A 27339-nucleotide genomic window follows, 5' to 3' on the forward strand; every position below is an offset into this window, starting at 1 on the left:
CAAATAGCGCATTATAAATAAAATGTAACTTTCAGAGCAATTCCTGGAATTGTTTTCACTGTTTGGTAAGTCATATTTTTTCCATCTACTTATTTTGCTTCAACAAGACATAGATTTGGGTATGAACAGAGATCTTTCATTCCTAATGTATTGTTTTAGTACACCGCAGCTATATTTTTAACCCACTTTCATTCCTTACGTTCTGCTTAGTATTATAATGAAGATAATATTGAGATTATTTTAACAGATACATTGTATGGCTTATATGTGATTATTACGTTTAACGTTTTTTTCTGCTTTTCAATTTTAAGATAAATATTTACATAGTATATGAATGAAATCATTAAGGAACACTCGTACTCGTGTTTATAGAGTGTATTACTTTATTTAACTGCGCGGATGGCACTTTGATATTTTATTCATAAATGTAGAAAAACTCTCTTAAATGTGAACCTCCTGCAAAAATAGTGTAGACTTCACATAGGTGGGATTGGGGGGGAAGGAGATTTTGGTGATTAGCCGTTTCCTTCCTTTAATAAAAACAGCTTATTTCAGCTTTTGAATAACGCAGGGCAAGCACAAAGCGTACTGTGTTACATTGACAAAGTTGCTTTAGAAAGATGATGCTTCAGATGTGGAATACGAGAACCCGTTTTTAAAATCCATTTGATCTGATCGGCAATACAGAGGAACGTTCGGAAAAGTAACTGCCCTTTTTAAAACTACAACTCCCAGTACACCTTGCGAACAAAAGGGGCAGGGGATATCCGAAGCATAACGCGCACCAGCCTCTAGTCTATGAAATTGCACTGTGTATTTGGAAATGGACAGTTCGTGTATGTGCATTAGTCGTAAAGCGCTTGTGTGGAGTAACCGGGGGACTGGACGCTATGGAAGAGAATAGATGATAAAACAAACTGGCGACAGAATTAATTAAACCTTTATAGAAACTTTTGCTTGAAATGGGTACGTACGTTCTGTCCTGTGAATAATTTGTATGAAGGAAGTATTTTAGAACTGTACTGTTATAGTTGTTTTAGTGCTCTGGTTGTAAAACACCGACAGTGAGTCATGCCAGAGTGTTCTCTTTGCTATTTTTTATTGCTTCGTGTTGCCGCATCTTCACTGATTAGCGATTTCCTTGATTTGTTACTCTTTTTTTAAACTGTTGTCCTGTTGTTTCTGTGACTTAAAGTGCGACGCTTGAAAAACAGTTCGCCGTAGACCCAGTGAGGAGATTGATAGGATCCAAGCTCATCGAAAGATGCTTGAATTTCCAACATCAGCGTTTCTGTGCGTTTCAGAGATTTTAGGGTTGATGTCTGATTAGGCATCAGTAAGCAATGACATTGCGGAATACATCCCTCTATAGAGATTACAAACACACACACACAGCAACAACTACTTTTATTGTCGATGAACACGTCAGTATATTGTTCTACGATGACAAGTATTTTAGTTGTGTTTAAATCTTTCGGAGTTGTCAATTGCGGCTACGTTTGTTGACGACAGTGACATTCCCAGTAACACTTGAATGCATGCGTTCCAACTTTGTTACAAGTATGACGGCAGCAGAATTTCTGCTGAAGTTTCATTTCTGCGTTGTGAAATAAGTGTTTGTGTGTTCGGCAGGTGCGAATGTATTGTGACTGACGAGATACTGTAGTTGCTTGCTAAATAAGGCACAGATTACAGCAGCAGTTAGACCCATTTATCAGAAATTGAATTACCGTGGAACTGATGTTTGTACAAGAGAGGAAGTGGTCAAACTAAAGCACCACAGGCGCTTTATGTTCTGTCGGACTCATTAAGAGGAGGAAACTTTCTTCGCTTTGCTGAACTGCTGTTGAGTTTTAATGGTACTGGGTTCAGGTAAGAGAGACGCTCAGGTAACAGATAAGGATTTCGCCTCAGGAAATTGCGCTCGACAGGGGGAATTGCAGCAGTTTTATTTTAACTGTCTAGTCATAGTTACATGTGAACTTTTAAAGGGTGAGTCGTTTACAGACCTAGTAAAAAAAGCAAAAATGAGATGATCAACTTGTTGTTTTTTTCCAAAAAGGGCTGAGAATATAAATTTAGCCAAAATTGCATTGCGCCAAAAACACAACGCAATCAGCAAATCACAATTATTTAAAATCACTGAATCGTTTCGAATGTCGGTTGATTTGTTTTGTATTGATAACAGAATTATAAGCAGTTACATTCATAACACAATCATAAGAAGTATTATTATTGTAAATACTGTTACTATAATTCTAAATTAAAATAATAACATTTTCTAACGGTATAATAATAATAATAATAATAATAATAATAATAATAATAATAATAATAATAATAATATTTCTTCCCTAAATCGCTGCATCTTGTACCTGAAGAACCAATCCTTGTTTGTTTTTTTAGAACAGAACTTTAGAAATGTTTGTTGCCATGATCAAGCGACTATATTGCATAATCGGATTAAGGAGGAACTTTTTCATAAAATGCTAGTGGCTTGTTCTTTTGTGCATTAAAAATATTTAATATGTTTAAAATAACTCCTTAGCCCTCAGACTAAGACAGTTAGTTCCCTATGTTCTTAATGCATGAGCTCTCTGTGACGTTGAGCCCCGTGATTTTCCTATATGAGCGTTTGTCGTAAATACACCTCGGCGAATTCCAGATTCTCGCAGATGTAATGAGACTTTTAACACAGACTCCTTGTTTGGAATTGACACGTGGAAAGGAACCATCACCATCTACAGACAGATGGGAAACGGTTGTTTAAGTGATGTTTGGACCTGGGCATCAGGGCATAGTGTCGCCCTAGGTTAATTTGAAAAAAAAAAACTCGAAGAATCCTGTATGTGGGTCTCTCGGAGAATGTGTGCTTGTTTCTAGAGGTCACTGGAACTTTGTGTTGTCCAGGACGATATGAAACTCATCTCCCTTGCTAGACATCAGCTTCTCAGCTGTATTTCCTGTATAGAGCTAAAAAGGGTGTCTGGCAGAATTAATGATTGTGTGCAAAATAGTAGATCCACCTTGTTAGAACCACCACATTAGAACTAAATGCCATTGTGTAAAAATAATTATCCTCACTGGAAAGGGTAATTAAACTGCATAGAGGAAATAGAAGGTGGCTGGTGTCCTTTTCTTATGTTTTGTTTATGGAACGGTGTCGGTTCTCATTCTGTCAAAAGACAGGTCAACCAACAAGTCTTTAAAAAAAAGTCCCATCAGTAATCAGCACGATTCCAGCGCAACCTTGAAATTCCTCTCCGCGCGTTTTCCTCTCTTCGGTGTCAAGTTGTCATTTTTTTCTGCTGTTTTTATACAGCTGGTTTGTGAGATGAACGTTAATAAATGCAGCAAAACAAAATCACGATTAAGAGGGAGAACCGCGTACGCAGCATTAGAAACGTGAAATAAAACTGTAATAAATGTAGGTGTTGTTAACTGGTTACCTATATTGGGCAGAAATAGCCCTGATATCAGCATTGTTGCCTTAAAGGCTGGTCTCCTTAGATCTCAGCAGCTGAGCAAGGCTGGGCCTGGTCTGTACTGAGGTGGGAGGCTTTTAAGAAGACCCAGGCTGCAACTTTAAGCGCTTCAGTGGACCGACAGGTGGCGCTCATCCCCTTTCCATCTCTTTCCCTGAATTTCCTATCCAGTTGCCCTGTATGACCGGATGCACTGTGCTGGAGGGAGGTCCCATCCTTCGGATGATATTTTAAACAGAGGTCCTGACTATGTGATCATTACATTACAGTTTGGAGTTGTCAAACAAGTAGTGTTTTGCGCCCCTTCTGTGTTTGAAGTACTTTGGGTTGAAAAACGCTGTATAAATGTAATTAATTGAAAAAGTAGCTGGCTCAGGATCAGTGGATTTCCCCTGGTTTATTAACTTCCCTGTTTATTTGTAATAGGTCCTCTTCCACTGTCCCATATTCATGCCAGGGGTCATGCTTATTGGCAGGATGTTCTTCGTGGGTGAGAGGGAACTACAGTGGAAGTTTAAAATATAAATATAACTTCTAAAGAGAAGTCATATAGAAAGCAGCAATCTTCCACTGCACAGGAAATGTGTGATCTCGAAAGAGAAGCAATTCTGTCAAGTGAATTCATTGTTGTTGATTAGGCGATATCGAGAGCGGGGTGCACACAGCAGAGTGTGGGGGAGGAAAGACTGTCACAGGGCAGATGCGGTTTCTGAGGTGAGAGGTTTGTAAACAAGCCAATTGATAAACAAATAACCAAAACTAACTGGCAGATAGATGTCGTTGTCGATAGTGAAGAAAGAGGTGCAGCGATAACTGTAATGTGGAGTCAGTATCGGTAAAGATGAGATGATAACAATTGCTCGTCTGTTCTTGATATTTTCAGGGGGCGTATTCGAGTATTAGATCATGTCCAGATCTTCAGGTTATACAGTATTTTTATCAAGTCTTACTTTTATCTCCTGTGTGGTACAGTATATGTCAATCTCGGATCTGCATCAACTTAAAGATAGGATAAGACTATCTGTAAAACTCCAGTATTGTCATTTGTACCATATGTAATAAAACTTGCAGTTTCTTTGTTTTTAAGAAGAAATTTTGAGTCAGTTAGGAGACTGTAAGATTGTGCTGTAGAACTGGATAGGTCTCTTCATTTTCATTCATTAACCACCCCCCAGTACTAATTTCATATTTATGTCAGATCGGTATATGTAAACAAGCAAAATTCTTATTTTTAAGTCTCTGTTTTCAGCACTCAATTCCACATTTACTGTACCTCTTTCGTTGTTAATATCAGAAAAGGGCAGCGTTTATTGTGGTTCAGCTCGCAGTCAGGAAGTGGTCGTGTTGTAACTGTGTGGTTTTTATATCTAGGGCTTCCTGTTTTGGGGGGGGGGAAGAGACGTAAATGCGGTGGGGGTGGGGAGGGTCTGATTTCTTAGAAACTTGTTCAGCTCTTGGGTTTAATCAGAATGAACGGCTTGTTCAAACTGCCTGTTTAGTGCCTGTTCTCACGCTACCTGAGGAGGTCATAATGAGTGTGACTGCATCTGTTTCCTAAAAATAAAACCAAAAGGGCGAAGAAATTACCCCTCGACCTCTCCATAAATTTCTCACAGGTTTGTCAATCAACTGGAATTGACAACTGTAGAATATTTGTTGTCGTCACTCAGTGACTGCTCAGCGATGATGCATGGAGGGGATCTCCACCAAGGAGAAGGTGACTTAAATGCTTCTTTTTAAGAACCTAGACATTTACCAGCTCTTGTGTCCTACACACCTTATCAGACAAGTGGTCACCACTTAGGTCATTTCTAATTTCATTTCGGCATCTGTGTTATTCCCCCATATTTTTGAAAGTGTAGAGAGAGATTTATAAAAGCCCCCTGAGAACACAGTTTTGCCAGGATGATTGTGCTATTTCTGTATTGCAGACCAAAGTACTTGGGGACATGGGGGCTGGCATGCAGTGAAAATGCAAACTCTGCTTCTGATATTTTTTTAAGAAATCTTGACATGTTGTTGATGCCAGTTGGCTATAATCCATGAAGAACTGACTTCATGAGATCCTTAGTTCAGTGGGCTGCTTTATTCCCGGTGGTAAGCAATCCTGGTGCTTCAGTGCTGTGCTTGTTTTTGTTTTTTATTCCTCCTGCTGACTTAATTGAATTAATTAAGTGAATAAGAACTCCAATCAGAATGAGTAGTCTCAAATCTTAGCTTTGTGATTAAACGGGTTCTTGTTTGCAATTGTGATCTGGTGATGCAGAGGACTTAACCTACTATATTTGAACTTGTTAGTCCATAAAGTGTTTTTTTCGCCCCTGTACAGGAAAGTGAAAGTGTAAAGTGAAAGTTTTGAGGTCGATCTTATTGTTAACCTGTTTAATTATTTTTTTTTGCCAGAGCAAAATACATTTAAATGTAGCTTAGTAAGAGAAGACATTGAAAGCTGAGAGATGATGATGATGATGATGATGATACACTTATATGGTGTTTTACAGGCAATAGGGACCACCACCAATGTGTGCACCAGTACGCTCAACACACATCAGCTATCAGTGGGGATAAGAACAGGATAATGAAGCCAATTCGTAAACAGGGATCATTAGTAGGTCATAATTGGTAAAGGCCAGGGACAAATTTAGGAGTTCACACCCCTACTCTTTTCGAGAAACACCCTGGGATATTAATGACCACAAAGAGTCAGGACCTAGGTTTTGTGTTGTCTGAAGGACGGCGTCTTTTTTACAGTGTAGTGTCTCCATCGCTGTACTGGGGCATAAGGACCAACACAGACTGCAGCGCCCTTCAGGGTGAGCACCCTCTGCTGGGCCTGACAGGTGGACTATCGTGGCTGCTCCTGTTCACTTGTGTGTGCTTTGTGCTCTTGTGTTTACGCGGCAGTGTCACAGCCCAAAGGTCGGCCCAGAAAGAAGCCAGACCCAAGGGACTCCAGTGAGGCAGACAGTTCTGAGGAAAGTGACAGGAACCTGAGCCAGGTAAGGAACATGGCCTCTATCCCACACCATTCTTCTGGAGTCTTTCCTTGACCTTGATCCTGTGTGACGTGTACATGGTTTTATAATCCAGACCTCAATTTTGAATTCTAAAAATGCAAATGGGCAGGTATACCATACCTACAGTTTCAGCATTCAAACATCAGTTTGGTATGGTTTAATTTTGAAATGTACAGGAGCCAAGAGTCAGATTCTTTGGAAAGACCAAAGGTGAAACTTCAGATTTATTCTGATTTGGCATAGATTCTGCAACTACAGCATTATGAACAGGAAATGAATGGGACAAGGGCAGCATCCTCTGGCTGTGTTCAAGGGAACACAAAGTTCTCATTTAATGTTTTCTAGTGAACTAATTTCTCATTTGTAGTCCAATCTGATTGCAATCAAGTGCAATTACTGGCATTTGACAGCATTTCCTAAATTTGGTGCTTTGGTTTTACTATAGCAGTTCCCTCTGACAAATACATATTGAGACTGCACTAAGGACTGTCCTCCTGAGTTTGGTGTGTTAGAACAATATTATTTGAAGAAGTACAAAAGGATCTAGGGAGTAAAGTCTTTCCAGCTTATAGTGAATGTCATTTTTTTGTGTATGGTTTGCTCCTACATTCAGATTTAAATCATACATGTCCAAAGCCTTTGAGGATGACACTTTTCCTATTTTTCTTGTTCGGATACTAGAAGCTTGGTGGTCTTTTAACTGTGGGTCCCTTTTTAAACTTGTGTAATGTCCTTATCGTATCATCTGCATGGAACATTAATTAGCGCAAACACTGGAATTGTTTGGGGTCCACAGCAGTTGGGACCCTTTTTTCTGTGGGGTTAGATTCCAGGGAACCCATAGAACTCTGGATTTTTTTCTTTTCCTGGGAAAACAATCCACAATTTTAGAAAAGTACCGAAACATAGTGTAAGCATCACCAGCCCAACCTCAACAAAGCCAGTTTCTCTTGGCCGTTTCCCTGCCAGTTGTCAGGGTCCTTTGTGTGACCAGAAGCCATTGAGAATGTGCAGATGTCTGCAGAATGACACACACAAACACAAGAAAAAGAAACAGTTGGAGTTCCAGGCTTCAGAGGCTTCTGGTAATTGAAGCTAAGAAAAAAAAAAAGAAGAGCAAAATAGCAAAGCATCAAATTTCCAGGACCAGGTTGTGAGATGAAAACGTGGTGGTTTGTGTGGTTAAAGCTGGCCGGGTGATAACATCGAAACCCAGTGTGCCGCGAAACAATCATAGCACCAAGGCTTTATCAGCCCATTGACATCAACAGCTCCCACACACTTTTCCGAAATTCGATTGCCGTGGAAATTTAGAATAGGATGTTTACCGGTTGTGTTTCACAACACAATTCTTTTTTTTTTTTCAAACGATGGAGTAACACACATACAGTATAAAAGCCTGAGTTAAAAAGAATAATTTGGGCATCAGAGGAAGTGATGCTACAAATTGTAGCATCACGTCCTGTCCAAGACGGGAATTGTCAGATGTTCTAAGTGTGGGCTCAGTGAGACCTTTATTTACGGATTTTGTTTAGGTATGAAGAATTACGCAATGATTTTTTAATGTTTTCATTGAATTCCCAAGGTTGAGGTAGCCCGAGAGGCACAGATCCCTCCTTTGAGCTGTCAGCATCTTTTAAGAGCCAGTCATTATGGTGGCACACTATTTGGCATGTGGAGATCTGCAAAGAAATATTAGGAAGCCCCTTATTTCTAAAAGATGCTGGAGACCCAGAGCCTATCACTGGAAGCACAGGGTGCAGGGCAGGGCTACATACTGGAATGAATACCAGATACTAACACAGTACACAGATACACACTTGAGAGCACCAGTTAACCTTACCAGTATGTTTTTGAGAGATGGAAGGAAACCAGTGTATCCGGAGGCATGGGGAGAACTTGTAAATGCTACAAAAAAGGTACCCCAGTCTGGAATTGAACCCAGGACCTAAGAGATCTGAGACAGTAATGCTAATTTCCAAGTTACCTGCAATAGAAATACAGCATACATTATTCATTGGTCAGCTACCACGGAGATTTTAGTTGGTTAGTGTAAACTCAAGTTACATTGCAACATCAATTCCTCTGCCTTACCATTTTTCTGTGTGCATGTAAGGTTATTGCTTAACAATCTCCGTCTGATGCCCTAGCTCTCCAGATAGCAATTTGAATCTTGGTATGAATAAGCAGATGACCTGATAATGCAAATTTGAGAGGATGTATGCCTGCAGTCTTCCTCTTTACTTTTAGTAAGTGCGTTGGAGAAATAAGCTGAGTTGACTAATGTTGACTGACAATAGGCAATATCAAGTCAATAGCAAAAAAATGCAAACTTTAGAATTGTCACAAAAGAAAGAAAATTGCAGGGAATTTTTTATTTTGACGCATGTACTGTGGATGGGAAAAGTTCCTTAGTGCACAGTGTTGGCTTATCTTTGGAAAATAATGCATACTGCCTTTATTTGACGTGTCCCTCTTGCATGAAGTAAAAATGTCACAGGTCTAAAACAGAAATACTGTGTGAATTGCTGTTTGAGAGTGTTTGATCTGGAAGGTCAGTGTCTGTGCTGCAGTGGCAGTTTGCTACCTTTTTATTTCCACTGATGGAACCTCTTAAGTTAAGACCTCTGTAGAAATGAGACTGTATGGTTAGTCAGAGTTTATTTTTGGTCAGCACAAGTTCCATCCAGCGACGTGGCTCATTTCCTGCTTTCTGATTCTTAATTCTCAGAATCTGCCACACTGATAAGCCCCTTGTCCACAGCCCCCCACCCCACATTTTGATAATATTTGTCTAAAAGGTCAGAGTGGAGAGAGATGTTAGTGTTTCAATTTAAGTCAGGAAAAGTAGAATTCGCTTCTAGGCAAAACAGCAAGTGTGAAGATGCATCCCAGGACTCTAGGGTATAGGTTCACAAACTTTTTGCTCAGACCAAATGGTTTTTTTAACACTTTCAGAGTAAAAAAAGAACATGTACTGTATCTTAGGCTGACAGAAAGAAACTTTGAATTTTTATCTTCTTTTGCATCTTATTTGATTTAGTACCATGTAAGGTGATAGCTGGGTATGAATGTGCATCATTGATGCAGTATTGGGTTACATCATAAGTATTACAGTAAATTGGTCAAAACCTTTCTCAAAATCCCTTGAACAAATTATTCGCAGTGATCATGCCCATTCAGTGATGTGTATTGTGTAATGAATTGTACTTTCTCATGACCAATCATCTATTGGTGATGTCATTAAACGTTTCTTGAAAAAACTGTTCTTTAAAACATAAAGTAAAACTAGGGCAGCATGATGGTGCTGTTGGTAGCATTGCTGCCTTGGCCCTGGTCCAATTCCAGACCTGAGGTGCTGTCTGCATGGAGTTTGTATCTTCTTCCCGTGTTTGTATGGGTTTCCTCTCACAGGCCAAAACCATAATGGTAGGTTAATTGGCTTCTGGGAAAACTGGCCCTGGTGGGATAGAGTGTGTGTTTGTATGTGCCCTGCGATGGACTGGCGTCCCGTCTAGTGTGTCCAGCCTTGCGCCTCATTGCTTGCTGGGATAGGCTGTGGCTCCCCCGCGACCGTGCATTGGAAGAAGCAGTGAGAAAACGCAAGGGTGGACGAAAAAGTATAAATGAGCCGCCCGGATAGCTAAGCATCCCAGCATTCTTTTGTTGATTCCGTTTCACGAATCCGATTTGACCTCTTCAACTTCCCACGGCTCCCGGCGCCTTTGAGCTGTGAGTAAACTGCAAACTGAATCTAACGAGACACCCCTTAAAACACTGCAAGGTTTGGGATGCAGATTAGGTCTGAATCACCCATCTTTCTGTGGTCTTGCGCTAATCTGCTACTTGTTGCTCTTATATAGGCTAAATGGAGGATCACACCATCATTTGAGGTATTCACACTTTCAATAATCATGTCAGAAAGGAGAAAAAAATGTTCCAGCACATGTAAGAGAGAGAGAGAGGCTATTATGGGTTTGCAGGAAATGGCAGACAATTCTGCACACTGCAGTTTGTGGTCAAGATGAAAATCAGTTTGAGGAGAATGAAAAGCGTGTGAGATGATTGTTGGAGGGTGAGATAGGAGAGAAGCGGAGCAGCTGTGCATCGTGGTGACTCAGTTAGGGCTATCCCGAGCCCGAGCTGAGAGCTTCACTATGATTCACCAGGGGCCAGGCTTCTCGTAACTGTTGCTGAGGAAAGGAACTCGATTCACTGTGAAACCTTCTCACTGCAGCCTGTCTGCTAACCCTGAGCACGGGAGACCAGCTGTGGGAATTCAGTTTGTTCTGTCTTCACTGATGCAACAGAGGCTTAAAATGCAGAGAGTTATTTTTGAGGCTGTGCTGCCTGTTGCCTGGAGATGCAATAAAAGTCCTTCCTAGCAAAAGAAGATCAGTTTAATCTTCATCCTTGGGTTCTGCCACCCTGGTCCTGGAGTGTTTGTTGCTTTCACTAGAGAAACAGGTGAATGACTTGTCCAATTCCGCCATTCACGCCACAGCACGAGAGAAAACTAAAAGATTGTCCAGGACAAACAGACCTCTCGGTTAAAATAGAAGGTTGACAATACTTCCTCATGATGTGATGTGAAATTGGGTGAAAATACTGTACTGTAGGTATTAAATTGGGTGAAATTAGGGATTATGAAAAAAAAAACATTTGGTGTGATTAGGGTGTGTGTTGAGTAGAGAAGAGATAACAGGACAAATCTGTTTCTTTTTCTGTAGCTTCTAAATTTGTATTTCTAAGAACATACAAGAACGTGAGAAAAGCTTGTAAAGAGAAGTCCAGTAACTTGTTTCCAAATATAGTGTCAATCACTGAGAAAAAATGGATATTGAAGCAAGGATTGGATCAGCCATGTACAGTATATACTGTATTATCACTATATATTAATTACCTTGTTTTATTGTATATATCTGTAATAGTATTGAACCAGTAATTTAAGTGTTCAGGTACTGTATCTCATTAACATACTGTATTAGTAGTTACAGAGAAACACAATAGGAAGACACAAAAATTGATTAATTTGACTAGGATTCATTGTAAAAGACAAAAATGTGACTTTTATGAAGACTGAAAGATGACTCCCTGCTAGAATTATGGAATTTTTTCTACTTTCTGATGTATTACAAGAGTTTCCTGTGGTAAGAATCTTTAAATATTGCACCATAAATCTGACTCACCTTGTGGAAGCAGACGAATAAGTATTCCATAGGAATCCAAGAATCTACAGAGGTTTCTTTATAGTCAAGTCATTTAATGAAGCAGGTGATATGCAGATCCTCTTATTTTTTTATTTCTGAAAGATTTAATTTTCTGTGTGGACCTGTGCAGTTCTCTCTCCCTGTTGTTCTGCTAAGATTGCTATTTTCCCATCCAAACTTCAGCAGAAACTCCTGAAAACCGCTAGGAGGTTGTACACAGCAAATAGCAGACTCATCAGAAGCATCAACACAAGGATCATTAAGGAGACATGGAATGATATGAGTAGGTTATGGAATGAAATAACTCATAAAGGCAATGCAAACTTGACATGGAGAGATATCTATATGCCACTTGAGAGCAAGGGAGTTGGTCTTTTATATGGAGGCTTATTTATTTATCCATTCAGTTGGATGTCTTATGGCATTATTACTACAGGTAAATAGAACTGCACTGAGGTATTGATTCTTTCTCTTAATGAGAACAGTTTTCCAATACATAAAATAAACCCACAGGCCTTTTGACTCCTGCATGTGGTCACTGGATTCATTAGCATTTTGATGTTCAATAATCAGGTTCATTGAATGCAGGATGGAACTTAATTTGGCGGGCGAGGCATCTTCTGGGTTGGAAAAGACAGTTAGTTTGTGTTTGATGTGAAGTCTGGGCTACTTGATGAAAAGATATTTATTGAATTCAGTGTCTTGAATTCTTTTTATGTAGTAGGCGGTTACATTGAAAGCACATTGTATAAAAAAGGCACAGATTCTGCCTCTCACATTCTATTATTAGACCCCTTTTAAGAAATTCTGAGTTCATTCTAATACATTGAATGTCAGATGAAGATCTACAGTCATCTAGAATCTGCCTTCATGTTACTTATAATCAGTTTCAAGTCAAGTGTATCCCTCTGACATCATATGGCAGATGTGTCTCATAATAAAAGTGATTAATCTACCATGTAAGACATTTATTCAATTAAAGTTCTTTACTGGATTTGGTTGTTTTTAAAATGTAACACCCAAGGGAATAAAGGGAGGTTCATTGTAAAGGAATGACACATTAGTGTGGTAAAAGTAAAAAACATCTTAGTGTAAGACTACTAAGATATGGAGACCATCTGCTAGTCTGCAGTCCTCATGTATGGTTTGCAGCATATTATAATGTATTTATTTACAGGAAGTCAAACAGAGATATTGAATCAAACCGACTGTTGGTAAAAACGTTTGACGTTTAATATCTCAATTGTTTGGTGTTCTTGCTCTTTACCATTTATTGTGCATTCTGAAAAGTTTATTTTTTCCTTAATTTTCCTTATTATTAAATGTACTTAGAAAAACTGTTCTGCAGCAACCACTAACTGCATGTTGTTGGGGACAGGGAAGGGGAAATAGCTGTCCATTGGTAGAGGACTGTGAGCCATTGAAGTTCTTGCCTTCATTGAGTGTTGAAGAATCTCCTATAGAACCTCAATTATGTGAAAACAGTGGCACAGCATCACAAATAACAGTCTTGGCAGAGAATCACACATAACACATGTAGGAGGACTGTTGATAAGTAAGAAGACAAATGTCTGGAAAACTCAGTGTAATTTAGATATCTGGTGACCTAAATGGTGAAACTCAATCACTGCTTCTCTTTATCTGTTCAGGTGATGTCTTTTACAGTGATGCAAATAACATTTCGAAATAAACAAGTGAAATCGCTATGAACAGAGAGAGGCTGGGGGGTGGGAGTGGTGTTAAGGGTTGAGAACAGTAGCTAGTGTGAACTGTAGGAGGTTTTTTTCCGATTTTTCTCGGATGTGAAACTTTCTTCAAAGGTTTCGATGACAAATTTCAGGAGCGATCACAGTTGTCTTATTATTCTTTCTACTGATAATATTGGAGGAAACTGTATAATTTCCTGCTTGTATTGGAATTCACCCTCATTGTTTCTTAAACAGTCAATGGTGGAGGACTCAGTGTTATTTCCCAAATAGTTTTTGGCATGGAGGATCCTGGCACAAGCTTTAGGTTGTGATATTTTCCAGTTCCTGGTACATGACAGTGTGCCAGTATCAATACCCCTCCATAGAGGGCACATTGAAAAAAATAATACCGCAGGGTTATTCCCAAGGCAGTTATGACTTGATAAGGACACTCAAATATTGAAGATTGAAACTGTGAAGAAAACCAGTTCTTACTGTTCTTACCAGTTTAGGCAAGCTGATACAGATCTGTTGACTGAGAATCTTGCATTATTAGACAATTCAGATTAATTCAGTACTTTACAGTCAGATCTAGTCAGAGTTTCATTACAGATATGAGTAAACCACCTTAGGAACAGTGTTGCATTGATAATTTCTGAAAAGCACTGTGAATTGCAATTTAATTTTCTGAACTCTGAAGTAAGACTATTTTTTTAAAATAATCAAATAGCCTGTTTGGTGGACATGAAAGGTCTGAATGAGTTTCCTTGGCCACAAAGAGTGTGAATGTGTACAGTGTGAACAGTGGGATGACAAAGGACAAAATATGTTCAGCCTGTTTCTTCTGCATTGGAGGATGCAATTCCAATATTCCAATCCCAGCAAACACTGAAATGTGAAGTCAAGAATGCACTTTTGACAGAAAAAATAAATAAGACTCTGTCTTCTTCCATCTGCTCCAGAACACCAGTGAGATGGAAATTTCCGACTCCACAGAAAGCGGAGACGACCGGATCAGAGCTAGCCAATCTGAGGTGGAAGAGAAGAACTTTCTGAGCAATCTGTACAGGTTCATGAAGGATAGGAGCACGCCCATCGAAAGGATACCACACTTGGGCTTCAAGCAGAGTAAGTCCAGAGTAAGGAGGAGAGTGTCTGTTACCCTCAGATCCCAGCTTCAACACCAGAAAAGAGCATCTGTCAAGCACAATTCAGGGAGAATGCATTTGAGAGAGCTCAGCATACTGTATGTTACCCACTGTGCTTTTCTCCAGCTGTGCTGTTTCTTAAGGACTGCTATTCCAGATGTTGTTTTGTTAGCTGTTTATCAGCTATAATTTGAACAAAAAAGTAAAGTGTTGGAGTCCTCTGATCTCACGTGCTCCCTCAGCAGAGATAGAGCACTGACAGTCTGTGGGCTGGGATGAATACAGAATTACAGCAGGCTGCTGGTGGGATCAAGGCAAGATACAACAACATGCTTTGAAAATACAAAAACAGTTTCAGTTCCTCTTTTCCATGTAAACTGACCTTCTGCACAATGTTATCATCTCTAAATGATTTATTCAATTCTGTTTTCTGTAACCACTTCTCTCCCGATGAGATCAGAGGTGGTTATGAAACATTTACAGTCTCCTCTTTTTAAGAACATCAGAAAGCTTATTGAGAGGAGGCTATATGACCCATCTAGCTTGTTTGGTATTGATAGCTAATTGATCCAAGGATCCCATCCAGCTGTTTCTTGAAGGATGGAAGGGCATCAGCTCCAGCAAAATGACTGAGTCCCCGTTCCAGAATCCTACAACCCTTTGGGTAAAGGAGTGCTTTGTGTTCACACTTTCCTATATATTTCCACTTGCGTCCTCTGGTTGGTGTTTCAGCGTACATTCTGAAGAAGTCCACTATTTTGACTTTGCTGATGCCCTGGAGGATTTTGAATACTTTGATCAGTCTTCTATGTTCAAGTCCAACAATGTTAATTTCCTTTAGCGTGTCAGTGCAGAACATTCCTACAAGCCCTAGAATGCACCTGATTTCTTTCCTTTGGATTGAGTCCAGATCAGCAATCATTTCTATAAAGTGGTGTCCAAATAAGATAATATTTTCCATCTAATACTAACAGAATGCTCTGATAAAACATTTTGGAGTGCATTATGGTTGCCTTTTAACTGGTAATGTAAGTTTCAGCACCTTAGTTACAAGGCTGTGTATAACATACTCTTAGACCATAAGGCTCTATTAAGATTCATGATAACTTCTGTTGGTGCATTCCATACTGTCTCCTTATAGCTGTAATTTCAACATGCTAATTAACAATTATCTGTGTTCTTCTTTTCCACAGTAAATCTCTGGAAAATCTACAAGGCTGTGAATAAGCTGGGGGGATATGATTCTGTAAGTAAAACGTGTATTGTAATCCACATAGTGAAATTTACTGTTAGAATTTAAGTTATTCATACTTTGCTTTATTTTTTAAACTTAAATATCTTATTCCTCCAGATATTAATTACTTTTCTTCAACCTGTTTCGTTTGACTTCACATTGTTTTTGTTTCTGATTTGAAACAGTGTTAAGAATAATCGGCAAAACCATAAAGGCCGCTGTTACATAATTTAACAGTCGAGTGACTTAAAAGAAAAACAGGATTCGTGGATTCTTTACGCGTACGTGAGTGGGAACTATTTACGGCCATAAAACACTTCCTTAAGTAGTTTTCTGAAACAATTTATGCTTTTTAGTCCTTGAGTATTTTAAGGGAGAACTATTTACGGCTGCGAAACTCTTCCTTAAGTAGCGTTTCGTGAATTAATTCTGGGTGTTTAATCCATGAGGATTTTTATTTCTGCGATGCGAATGTTTTTGTTTTACTGCAGAATACAGTGTATTCATAAAATTACACAATGTGAGCTACGTAGTGCGTACAGTAGGACATGAGCCTACTATCATCGAAGTATGAAATAGAAACCTTGCACACGGCTGGAGAGTGAGTCGATTAATGGAAAGTCTACAGATTTCAGATCCAATTACTCTCTGTAACTTTTCTGTCCTACTGTATCTGCATATTCCACAAGTTGTGGGTGGAATAATAGTTCAAGTTCATGGGACCACCTTCAGAAATTAGCTCAAACATGAATGATTATTAATGACAAGAGGGCCAGAAAAACCAAGAAGGGAATAGCGTGTTTATGACGACTACAGTCTAAGCAGAACCCACAGGATTTATAATGTTATTTTAAATGGTGTTTATCTTAACCTAAAATTACCTTTGAAGATGTGTTTGTGTATATTATTTTGAAGAGGCTTGCTCCAAGCAGCGATGTTTCCAGTTTACTTAAAATATTCATTGTTGAGAAACTGCACTTCAGGGTTTCTAGTTTCTATATGTGTGTATGCAGCGCTCCTGAAACAATCCACAACATTACCCTCCGCCTACACTCAAGGATTCTGCTGTCGTTTGCAGTAATTATGTGCAAGCATGTGGGAGATCGTTAGCATCTGATATAGATATAGTATAATTAGAACGCTAATGTGTATGTAGATTAGTTTTATCATGTTCATAAATAGCTTCATAGAACATTTTAAATTTCAATTTGAACATCGTTCTTTTTCCCTCACTCTATGTTTAATACTTCTTTTCAGGAAGTTAAAAAAGGTCACATGTTTACCTTCCCCACAGCTTTAACGTTTTAATGATTTTTTTTGTAGTTGTTGAACAACCCAAATCACCACATACATCCCTTTCAAAGACTTCAGTAAAATCACGACCTCTCCATTACTCCCACACCAGATACTTATGCAGATCAGATTAATCTGGGTGTAAACTTTCTTAAAAGCGTGCATATTGATGGAATATGTGATTTCAAGGCTAGAATCGATGCAGTGGCCTTATTTGAAGTGTTTTACGATTTTGAAGTAAAATTGAGATAATGTTACAGGTTCACATGAGAATTTGATGCATAAATGTCATATCTGTAAGGTCTTTCAACGGGGTCTTTTCAACATTACCTTTAGGGTGGCAGTTGAAATCACTTGAAAAGGGAGAAAAGCATTAGTGAAATTTGCAGAAGAGCATGCAAATGTGGATGGGAGTCGACAGGTTCTATCAACAGGTTTACTTAAATCTCCTGTCCGTTACATAGTAGTATTCAAATAACACATTTCTTTCCTGTTCTCACATTGCACTGCAGAACGTTGATGCTTGAAGTATTCAGCTAAAGCAGGTCATGCAATACTATGTGGTACACAGGCAAGCTGACCTGCCCATGTGACAAAAGTGACATGCATCCACTTCAGTAAGAATCCACAGTTGCGCACAGATACATTTCTGACCGATGGAAATTGCGTCAGAGATGTGACACTCAAGGGCGCCGTTTCTTCATTTGCTTTTATCTCAGTGGAAAGAATCGTGAAAGGGGTTTGTCTCTGTACATCTGCACTGCGCACACGGCTGAGGTTTATTGAACAATGACCGTTGGGTTAAGAATACAGCAGAGCAGGCCGACACCTGTTATGATGTGAAAGAGAAGATCAAGCTGGCCAAGGCTGACTTTGTTCTGCTTCTCAGCCTTGCTCGTGTCTTTAGGAAGTTTCCATTATAGAGCCCGCCTGTGCTTCTCTATGCGCCTTTTTACAGGTGCTGTATGTGGGCGCAGTGGTTTTCGATTGGGTGTGTGCAATTACTCACAGCATGTTAAGGTGTGGGGTGGGGCCCAGGGTTCTGCTTTATGTTGGCCATCGGAATTGAGAAGTGCGATACTAAATCAACAAGAGTTAATAGAACAGTGAGGCCAGTATAAGTTTTGTGCTTTATTCGGAGTGCCTGGAAGCCATACGCCAAATGATCCATGCATGTGGCACTCCTGCTCATTCCTTGATTTGCCTTATAGCCTTTGTCTCTGTGTAACAGTTCCCTGGCATTGACTCCCCGTCGGTGGAGAATTCCATCATGCCAAATGATTGGCAGTCCTCCCACTAAGGAGAAACCAGTGGTTCCTGGCATCACCTTCTGCTGCAGACTCAGTGCCACTGTTCCTTGTTTACTTCTCCCAGTCCAAACTCCTCCATCTCCTCTGCAGCTGCCTCAGGGACTGGTTGACACCAGTTTCTGTAATCTAAGTCATGGCCCTAATGTGGGCCCTGCTGAGGATACCCTCACTGCCACTCATGGGCAGCTTGATGTCCATGCCAGTCCTTAGACAGGGGAGAATTCCACTGCACCAAGAGTGGATCTCCCTCTGTGGGAGAATTCAGCATGGCCCACTTTCCAAGGGTGATAATGTAACAAATCAGTATCAGTGAGCCCAATTCCATAAGCAACCTCTCACCCTAACACACTTAAATTCAGTTTAGGTTTAGTTGTAGGACCTAAACTGCCTTAGGAATCCTCAGTGTTGGTAGCAGAGGTCTTATTAGGTCAACAATGTCATCATTCAGGTGGGCTCTGTCAGAAATGTTATGCATATTAAGAGTTTCTGTCGACCAGAATACATAGGAAACTAAACTTCAGTACAACTGTGCTGGAGATCGTAAAGGCAAATTTCTACTCCATAAGTGTCATTGCCTGATTTTTTAAAGGGATAAAAAAAGATTATTGCTCACATTTTCACTAAAAAACATTTAGAACATCTGCACACTTACTCAGACTTGTAGCAGGTGTACACAAAAAAATCTGTAGGTAAACAGATTCGTCTGCTGTACAGTAGATCTTGTGACCAAAACAGTTTTTTTAAGCAATCATCTGTGAAATTTGCTAAACACGGTATGCTGGAGTTTCTTCTTTTATTTCTAACTCCTTCACCTGTGAATATTCATCATCTCCATTGCTTCTTATCCAGCTTGCCATCACCCTGCATGTGAAACACTGAGAAATACAGTGGCTATCAAAAGTATTTACCCCTCTTGGACTTTGTCACGTTTTATAATTGACTCAAAACACTCTGTCGATGTCATGGTGAAACCACAAATCTACAGATTCTCCTAAATTGATTATAAAACAGAAAAAAACGGATTGCAAAAGTATTCACACCCCCTCTTGAGTCATTATTTGGTCGAGGAAACTTTGGCAGAAGTTCCAGAAGTCTTCTCGGATAAGTCTCTACCACAGCTTTGCAGATCTGGACACTGCAATTGTTTGCTCATTCACCTTTGAACAATTGCTCAGACTCCCTTAAGTTGGATGGGGAATTTTGGTGAAAACCATTTTTCAACTCCTGCCAAAGATTCTTGATTGGTTTGAGGTTTGAGCTCTAAGTGGGAGTACTTTTAATAGCCACTGCATATGTTGTGGTCCTGATTTAAAAGGGAGGCCTCCATGCATATTCTGACTGAATTAAAATATTAAAGGTATGGTAAATGAAAAAAAAACACATTGCCCTTTACCACATACTGTAGTTACTACTGGTTATTTCCTGGGGACTGTTATACCAAATACAGTAATACATGGGCATCAAGCAAACCTATTCTTAAATTGTAAATCTGAAAAGCCAAAGAAGTACTGGGTATTTTGGTACGACTGGATGCTAACTTCTTTTTGGATAGAGTTTGTGGAAAATATTTGGAGCTGCAGTCTGTGGAAGCTGTATTAAATGTAGTCTAAATACTATCTCAGTGACGTTAAGCTGTAGTTTTAACGGCAAGGAATACATGGATGGAACTGTCTCTCATGCTTTGCCACAGACAGACTCACAGGCCCAATTTTGATTGGAGACGTTCAAGTAGGGAGCTTCATCAGTATGATTTGGCCAAGGGAACAGGTAAGGGTTCATTCCATGCAGAAAGGCAAAGAAAATAAACACTGTTTCTGAAGAAAGCTCCACAGCCAAAATAGAGTGGTTCTTTTCTTTACCTTTCAGCATAGAGTGAACCTTTGCTTGTTCCTTTCCAGTTTCGAATAAGACTGGCAAAGACACAGATAGCAGGTGTCTGGGTTACCTGACTCTGCGGAAAAAAATAATTGTAGCTGTAGTGTGGCTGGTGGAAGTGCTGACAGTACAGAAATGTGGGGTGCTGGATGTTCATCTCTGTCTCCTCTCAGGCCCCTGGAGGCCTGGGCTCTGCTTGGCCAGCTGACTGGGGGAGAGGGTGAGAGGGGGCTGGGCAAGACTAGTACTTTATTCTGAGGATCCTGTTTATAAGGTTAAAACTCTCTTAAGGGAAAGCTCACCTGCCGTTCGCTGTGCAAACAGCTACTGCAGCATATTGCAAGGACATAAAAGATAAAATCAAAACATCTAATACAATATAGGGGTATGACTTCAGGCAGGAGTAGGTAACTCTGCTGCTTCACGTCCGCATGATTATAGGCCTCATTTTCTCCAAAACCTTATTTTCTTTGTTGTGATCTTTTGCAGCAGGGTCTGTGCTGGTTGGGTCACTGTCCGGTAGTGAAGTAAACGTGCCTACCCAGACTCTGGGCAGCGGATGTTTGAGATGGTGCAGTGTCCTTCACAATGTTAATTTTGACCTGGGTGCTTTCTTACCCCCAGGTGACGGCCCGGCGGCTGTGGAAGAACGTGTACGATGAGCTGGGAGGTAGCCCAGGCAGCACCAGTGCTGCCACTTGTACCCGCCGCCACTATGAGAGGTGAGCTTCCCAGCAACTCATCCTACATACAGTACTTCTAGGCCAGCTGGCAGACCAAGTTTGCTTACTTACCTGGCTAAATTGAAGTTCAATAGTTTCTTGCCATAACAACTAGTTGCACGGAGTTTGGTTTGGTGAACTTGTAAAATTAAAAGGCATACAGTGCAAATATACATCATAGAGTTAATAATAGACATCATACGCCCAACACATCATCACATATCTTACTACACACACACTAGTAATAAAATAAATAATAATGAGGGCTGAGAGAATAACAGTGCCCCGAGCGAAAATATCAAAATGAAAGTGCAGAGTTTATACGCCTTGCAGCTTCTGGGCAGGTGCTGTTATGGAACCTAGTGGTCCTTGTCTTGCTGGACCTAAGCGGCCTACCAGTGGGGAGGAAGGTAAACAGATGGGCCGGCGAGGATGCCGAGAGCGTTGCGCTTCAGTCAAGGGTATTAGAGTGAGTCCACAGGGGAAAGATGGCGTCCTTCAGTTTTGGAGGCGATCTACACGACCCTCTCTAGCTGCTTCCTGTCCAGGGCAGACGCGTTGCCACACCACCCAGTGATGGAGAAGGTCAAAACACTCTCACGACAGCTCTATAGAAGGGGGTCATTGGTTGCTCTAAAGTTCTTTAACTGTCTGGAAGACCAGCCTCTGGTGAGCTTTCTTGACTGATTTGTTGACCCCCCATTTTCTAGTGTTGGAGATGGTGGTGCCCAGGAATTAAAACATCTCCACCAACCTTACTGCCTGACCATTGATGTATAGATGTCAATTGCCTACTTTGATTCCTATCAAATTATACCATTACGTTTTCTTCCTTGCTGTTTTCTGCAGGGCTGGATTTCCCATTAGGCACTGTAGTGTATTCTAGGGCCTACAAAATGTTTAGGGGCTACGAAGGAGGGAAACACTAGTGACTAACGAAAAACGAGCTGAAACAACATGCTTGCGATCGACTCCGGGTGCTCCAAATCAATAATCATACGCTATCTAGCGGCTGTTCTAGAAACTAGAAGTATCGAAGTGACGGTCCCTTGACTCGCTCCATCAATCACGTGGTTTAGCATTACAGTAGTTTAAAATTCATCAAAATGTCAATCAACGTCATTCAGTTGGTGTTTACTCCTCTTTTTGCTAATTTTGGAGTGAAAGTGCCCAGGGCCCACGAACACCGAAATCCGGCCCTGGTTTTCTGCTCTCATTTTCCTCCTTCCCTCCTCTTTTGCCATTCTCAAGAATGTTACCGAAGCACTGTTAAATGGGTAAGCAATTTGCTGTTTTCTCACAGGCTGGTGCTGCCTTTCGAGAGGCATCTTAGAGGAGAGGAGGACAAACCTCTGCCCCCCGCCAAGCCGCGGAAACAGTATAAGACAACCAAGGATGCCAAGAGCAAGAAGAAGAATCCCAACAAAGTGGGAGAGATGGGTAGTGGCGCCGAGGTATGGATTTTCCGTCTGATACTGCTCCCGGTAAAGCTGGTGACCGCAATACTGCTTTTTCAAAATGTTTTAATTCTTGAATTTCCCTTGGGCTGGTTAAAATATCCAGAGACCAAAATGTTGATTTTCTCTGGTGTGCTTTTGTACTTGAGGTTAACTTGCTTAACTTGCTAAATTGCTTAAAAATGCAACAAATGCATAGATATCTCTTTTGTGGCAGGTATGTTAATTGAACAGGCATGACTTAGTTCATATAATCAAAATGTTGATCAACCACAGGAGGTCTACTGTGAAAGTTACAGGCTAGTAGCTTTTGTAACCACTGTTGAAAGCAGTACAAGCTGTACAGGTACTAATGCCCACTGTCTGGCTTCTCTCACAGCTACAAGAAAAGCGGGAAGACGGCAGCCATTGTGAAGCCGGGACCTGTTTTCATGCTCCACACAGGCCCACACCATCAGACAACCCCAAGCCGGACCACCCCAGCCAGGATGGTGCAAAGCAAGACAGGGAGCCGTGCCTTCAGAAGGACCAACCTGCTGCTCCATGCTTGGTGTCCCAGCCTTTCAAGAGCCTGCTCTCCAATCTCCATTCCACAGGTCACGGGGTGATTTCACCTCTGGTGAAGAAGAAGCTGATGGCTCAGGCCACCGAGTCTGGGAACCTGAACTTTACCTCCAGAGTGGCAGCTGCCCCCGCTGGCTCCTGTTCCAGCCCGGAAGAGGACAGCACAGGACGGCCGTCTGTCATCCACTGTGCCCAGGTCCCGGGACTCCAGCCTCCCAGCCGAACCAGGGATTCCTCTGAGGGTTCACCTGAGCCCCCGTCCTCCTCCACCAGCCCATCGGCCTGCTCCGCCACTTCAGAAGACTGTCTGTCCCAGCCGGAGGACTGTGGAACCCCCCCAGAGCCCGAGAGACAAGCACCCCCAGCTTACATTGGAAAATTTGCCTCCACCCCTTTTGTGAATGGTGTCTGCAAGCCCCTGAGCTGCTATCCTAGTATGAAGGACTCTGCTGGCTATCCCTGGCCCCCCAGGGAGCACCTCCAAGTCAGCCCTCTCCAGACCGAGAGTGCTGGGTCCAAAGGCCAGCGGGCGGAGCTGCCGTGGAATCCAGGCCGCAAAGAGGAGAGTGGACACCCCTCGGTCAAAACACAGCACCTGTCCTCTTCCACTTCCATTGCCGCAGGTCCCAAAGCCTGCTGGGTGCCTCCAATGTCAAGTTTCACCAAGGTCCAGCCCAAATCCTTCCATCCAAGCTACAAGCTCCCGCAGGCGCTGAAGAGGCCAGCTCCAGAGGAGACTGCCTACGGGAAGAAACTGCAGATGGTTCCCCCTATCCCTCAGGGAGAGCCCAAGGACAAAAACAAACCCGGGCTGCCCAAGCCCCTACCTACCCACTCACTGGTTCACCCCCAAGCCAGCCTCTCTCTCTCCTACCTCCTCCCAGCCTACGACAGGACTAGACCACCCTCTGCCCACCAGCTCAAAGGCCTGTCTTTACACCCATTCTTTCTCCACTCCCTGCCAGCCCAATTGGCGCTACCCGGCTCTCACGCCCAGGCTGACTCCATGTACCGCCATCTCTCTCCAGGCGCCTACCCTGTCCCGTATGAATCCTCACCCCGGCCGCGGCACTACCCTTTCCCACTCTGGCATCCCCAGGCTGGGTACGCCATTGCAGGATTGCACCCCCTGTACCCTGGCACTAAACTGTGACACCCTGTGCTCCTTCAGCACGTCACACCCCGATTCTGGAACCAGTGGTGCTACAATAGGAAGCAGGGTCATTTTCTGCAACCCACCTTTCCAACCATGCGCTGACTCTGGCCCTGCAGTCACAGCAGTCGACTCAACCTCATTTTTCATTTTAACAAGTGATCATCTTCGTAGCTAAAAAAAAAGACTTGTTTAACAAACACATGGATGGAAATGATTTCCGTGAGTGCACTATATGGACACTTGTGCCGTTACCGGGAAAGAAAATGGATAATTGGGGACAGAAAGTCTTGGTTACATCTGTGATCTTTCGAGGGAACTCAGTGAACTTTCTACAGGGCGCATGTTCTGGGAAAAAAATGTTCTCTGGTTACCTTTGGAGAGCAGAGCAAATCTAAACCAAATACCTCATTTGTTTTCTTCACAGTATTTACAGAATCAGGGACTCCACCTTCTGTGTCTCGGCTACTGGACTGTTCATGTCATGTTCTGGTGTCAAAGCGTAAAACACTCCAGCTGACTGTAACCCCTGCCATTCTCTATTTAAAATATTAAATACCAACTACGTACTCTACAAAACAGAATTCATGCGTATAAGGAGATGAAAAAAAATGAAGTCTAATTAAATTTCTTTATGGATGTTCCAAATGTTTCCATGACTTTCTATAGCAAATACATTTGGATTTGCTTTAACACGATAATCCTGGCATCGGATCCTTTTTTCATTTGAAAAACTTCTGAAAACATGTCCACTGCAAAAGATGACTCATCACCCAGCAGTACGACTTGCAGACTCACTTACACTTCATACACTGCTGTTGAGTGTCTTGCACACACTGGCTCTAACTTGTGACCTGATGCACGCTACATGTCTGTATCTAATTATCTGGAGGTTCAATGCAGTTAAGAGACGGTACAAGCTTTTGACTAGTTGTCGTTTCTCATGAATCGTCCGCTCCCTATAGACTCTCCTCTGTTACACTACAATACTCTTGTTTTGGAACTCATTTTGGGCAGTGTAATGCATACTGTAAAAGTTTGATGTTGCCTTACATATGATAAATACTGTACATACTGCCAGCCAATTGAGTCTTCACTCAGCTGATGTTTTTAAATGTGTTATGAAAAGGCCCATAGAAAATTCTTAATTTTAGGTGCCCTTAATGTTGTGTGCAAGAATTTTGAGCTGACAGAAGTAGTCAAATCACATTGTATTCTTGTGAGCCTCTTAAGTCTCTCTGCAACTTGCAGATCGGACCCAAGGATCTGCTTAGTTGCTTGTCCTCTCCACAAGTGGTTCAAATTAATGTGCCACTTCTCTTCTGACCACGTGGAAGCTGGGGCTCTCTGTGATGATGTGATAGAGCATTTTGAATCAATCAAAATCGAGGCACGAAACGTAATATTTCAAATATTAGAGACTCTACCAAACCATAAACAGTGCAGAGATATGAAGGATTAAAACGATCCTCAGCCAGTGGGAGAGATGAAAGTATCGCTTTCGCATTGTGACAGCGAGTCAGAATGAATTTCTGAATTCCAGGTGATCTCTATTACTGCACCTTTTCCAGTTTATCAATGGACAGTTGGAGCAGTCGTGAGTTTCTGTACTAACGCTAACTTTTCCCTTCGTTGCTCAAAGGATAACAAGACTGAAACCACATCAAGCGCGTCCGGCTAAGCATCCAAATTATTATTTTTTTAAATATGGTATCCTATATGCAAAATGATGGTAGACAAAGGAGGTCTTTTCAGAACGGTTCCACTCAAGGATCTGTAATAGTACAACATGCTTCATATCTTCTGTAATCTTCTGTAAAAAATCCACAGGACCATCAGCCAAATGCCCGACATTTGTTCAGAAGAATCTGTTGATTTGTGGAAATGCACTGTGTGTACTGTATAGCGAATGAACACATTTCTATACACGACTTGAGATTTGTGCTGACACCGACTGCTGTTTATGTGAAAACTTTTGTTTTTTTGTGCGCCGAAACCTTTGAAGATAGATGCTGTTGTTGTCGCGTAATCTTGGGGCATTTATTTTGACAAATGTTGTGAATGGAAATTTTGAGCAACGCACGGCACTCTACTTTGAAACTGGAATGTGAAATTATCACTCAATACAAGTGTTCCCCCTTGTGGACACTTGAAATATGACATTTAATTGTTCATTGTTTTTATCTAGGGTGACGGGTTCATAAACATGGAATGTGCTGTGTTGTTCCCAATCGGTCACGACGTAGAGTTCAGCTCACAAATTTGGATTTTTAAAGATTATTGCTAGCATTCGACTTGATCATGAGAAATTTGATAGTGTACATCGATTGAGCAGATGTTAATATTTCACTGTAAAGTTCTCTATCTTTCATAGACGTGTTACAGTCCTGGATTCTAAAACTTCTAAAAATATACAGAAAATAATGATTCGGGTCTAGGTGAGCTTCTGCTTCCGTTATTTGTGTTTTAAGCGTACAGTATGTGGTTTCCTTCCCGGTCACAATACATATTTTTGCTATGGCAAACTGTATATAATATCTAATCTTTTGTACACGATTCCATGGAATAGGTTTAGCTCTAGTTATTTTTTAAACGCTTTTGGATAAAAGGCAGCTCGTCGGGCGCTCGTGTGAAAAGAAAATATTTCAGAATGTATTTTTGTACAATAAAATTGGAAAATGATGTTTATCCTTGTTTTTCTTCTAATGGTAACTTCTAATTGTATCACTTTGCTGCCTCTGCTTTAGAGTGTAATGAGGTACATGTGCTGTCTTTCGTGTTATTTCGGTTTATTGTCGACAAGAAATACAATGATGTTTTTTTTCTAAATTAGGTTGTCAGTATGACAATAATGAAGTTTTTTCTAAATTAGTTTGACGGGATACTTTACAGATTTTGTATTTTTGACGTTGAAAGGATATCGATATAACATATATTGCTCAAATTGAATTAATGGGTTTCTGGTTCCAGTCTCTCCATTAAATATAGCAAAGCATCTTATCCTTTTAAGCCCCAAACAATGTTATGGCTAGGGTATTGATCAGTGGCAGCATGTTCAATATACCATGCAATCCTCTGTCGTCAAATGAAATAGAACAATATGTTACAGATTTTTTTTTGCTTTGATTCATTGTATTTTTAAAACAAAACAAGTATAAAAACATTTTGTTTTACTAAAGACAT

At 41.0% G+C, this 27339-nt stretch overlaps 1 protein-coding gene across 1 annotated transcript; it reads left to right on the forward strand.

Moving 5' to 3' along the window:
• The first annotated feature begins 824 nt into the window (after positions 1 to 824).
• Positions 825 to 26838, forward strand: arid5a (AT-rich interactive domain 5A). Its single transcript, XM_006625490.3, has 7 exons — positions 825 to 966; positions 6390 to 6484; positions 14363 to 14528; positions 15742 to 15794; positions 20885 to 20982; positions 22286 to 22436; positions 22819 to 26838. Exons 1-7 carry the CDS (start codon positions 963 to 965, stop codon positions 24154 to 24156), a joined length of 1905 nt encoding a protein of 634 aa, XP_006625553.3. The 5' UTR covers positions 825 to 962; the 3' UTR covers positions 24157 to 26838.
• Positions 26839 to 27339: the final 501 nt, after the last annotated feature.

Source organism: Lepisosteus oculatus, chromosome 2, assembly GCF_040954835.1.
Source record: "Lepisosteus oculatus isolate fLepOcu1 chromosome 2, fLepOcu1.hap2, whole genome shotgun sequence".
In the NCBI taxonomy this organism is placed as follows: domain Eukaryota; kingdom Metazoa; phylum Chordata; class Actinopteri; order Semionotiformes; family Lepisosteidae; genus Lepisosteus; species Lepisosteus oculatus.

Bases quoted from the DNA above. Each gene is read 5' to 3' on its own strand.
- arid5a (XM_006625490.3), top strand. The intron at 6,485-14,362 runs GTAAGGAACATG...CATCTGCTCCAG, and splicing joins GTGACAGGAACCTGAGCCAG to AACACCAGTGAGATGGAAAT. The intron at 15,795-20,884 runs GTAAGTAAAACG...TCTTACCCCCAG, and splicing joins AGCTGGGGGGATATGATTCT to GTGACGGCCCGGCGGCTGTG.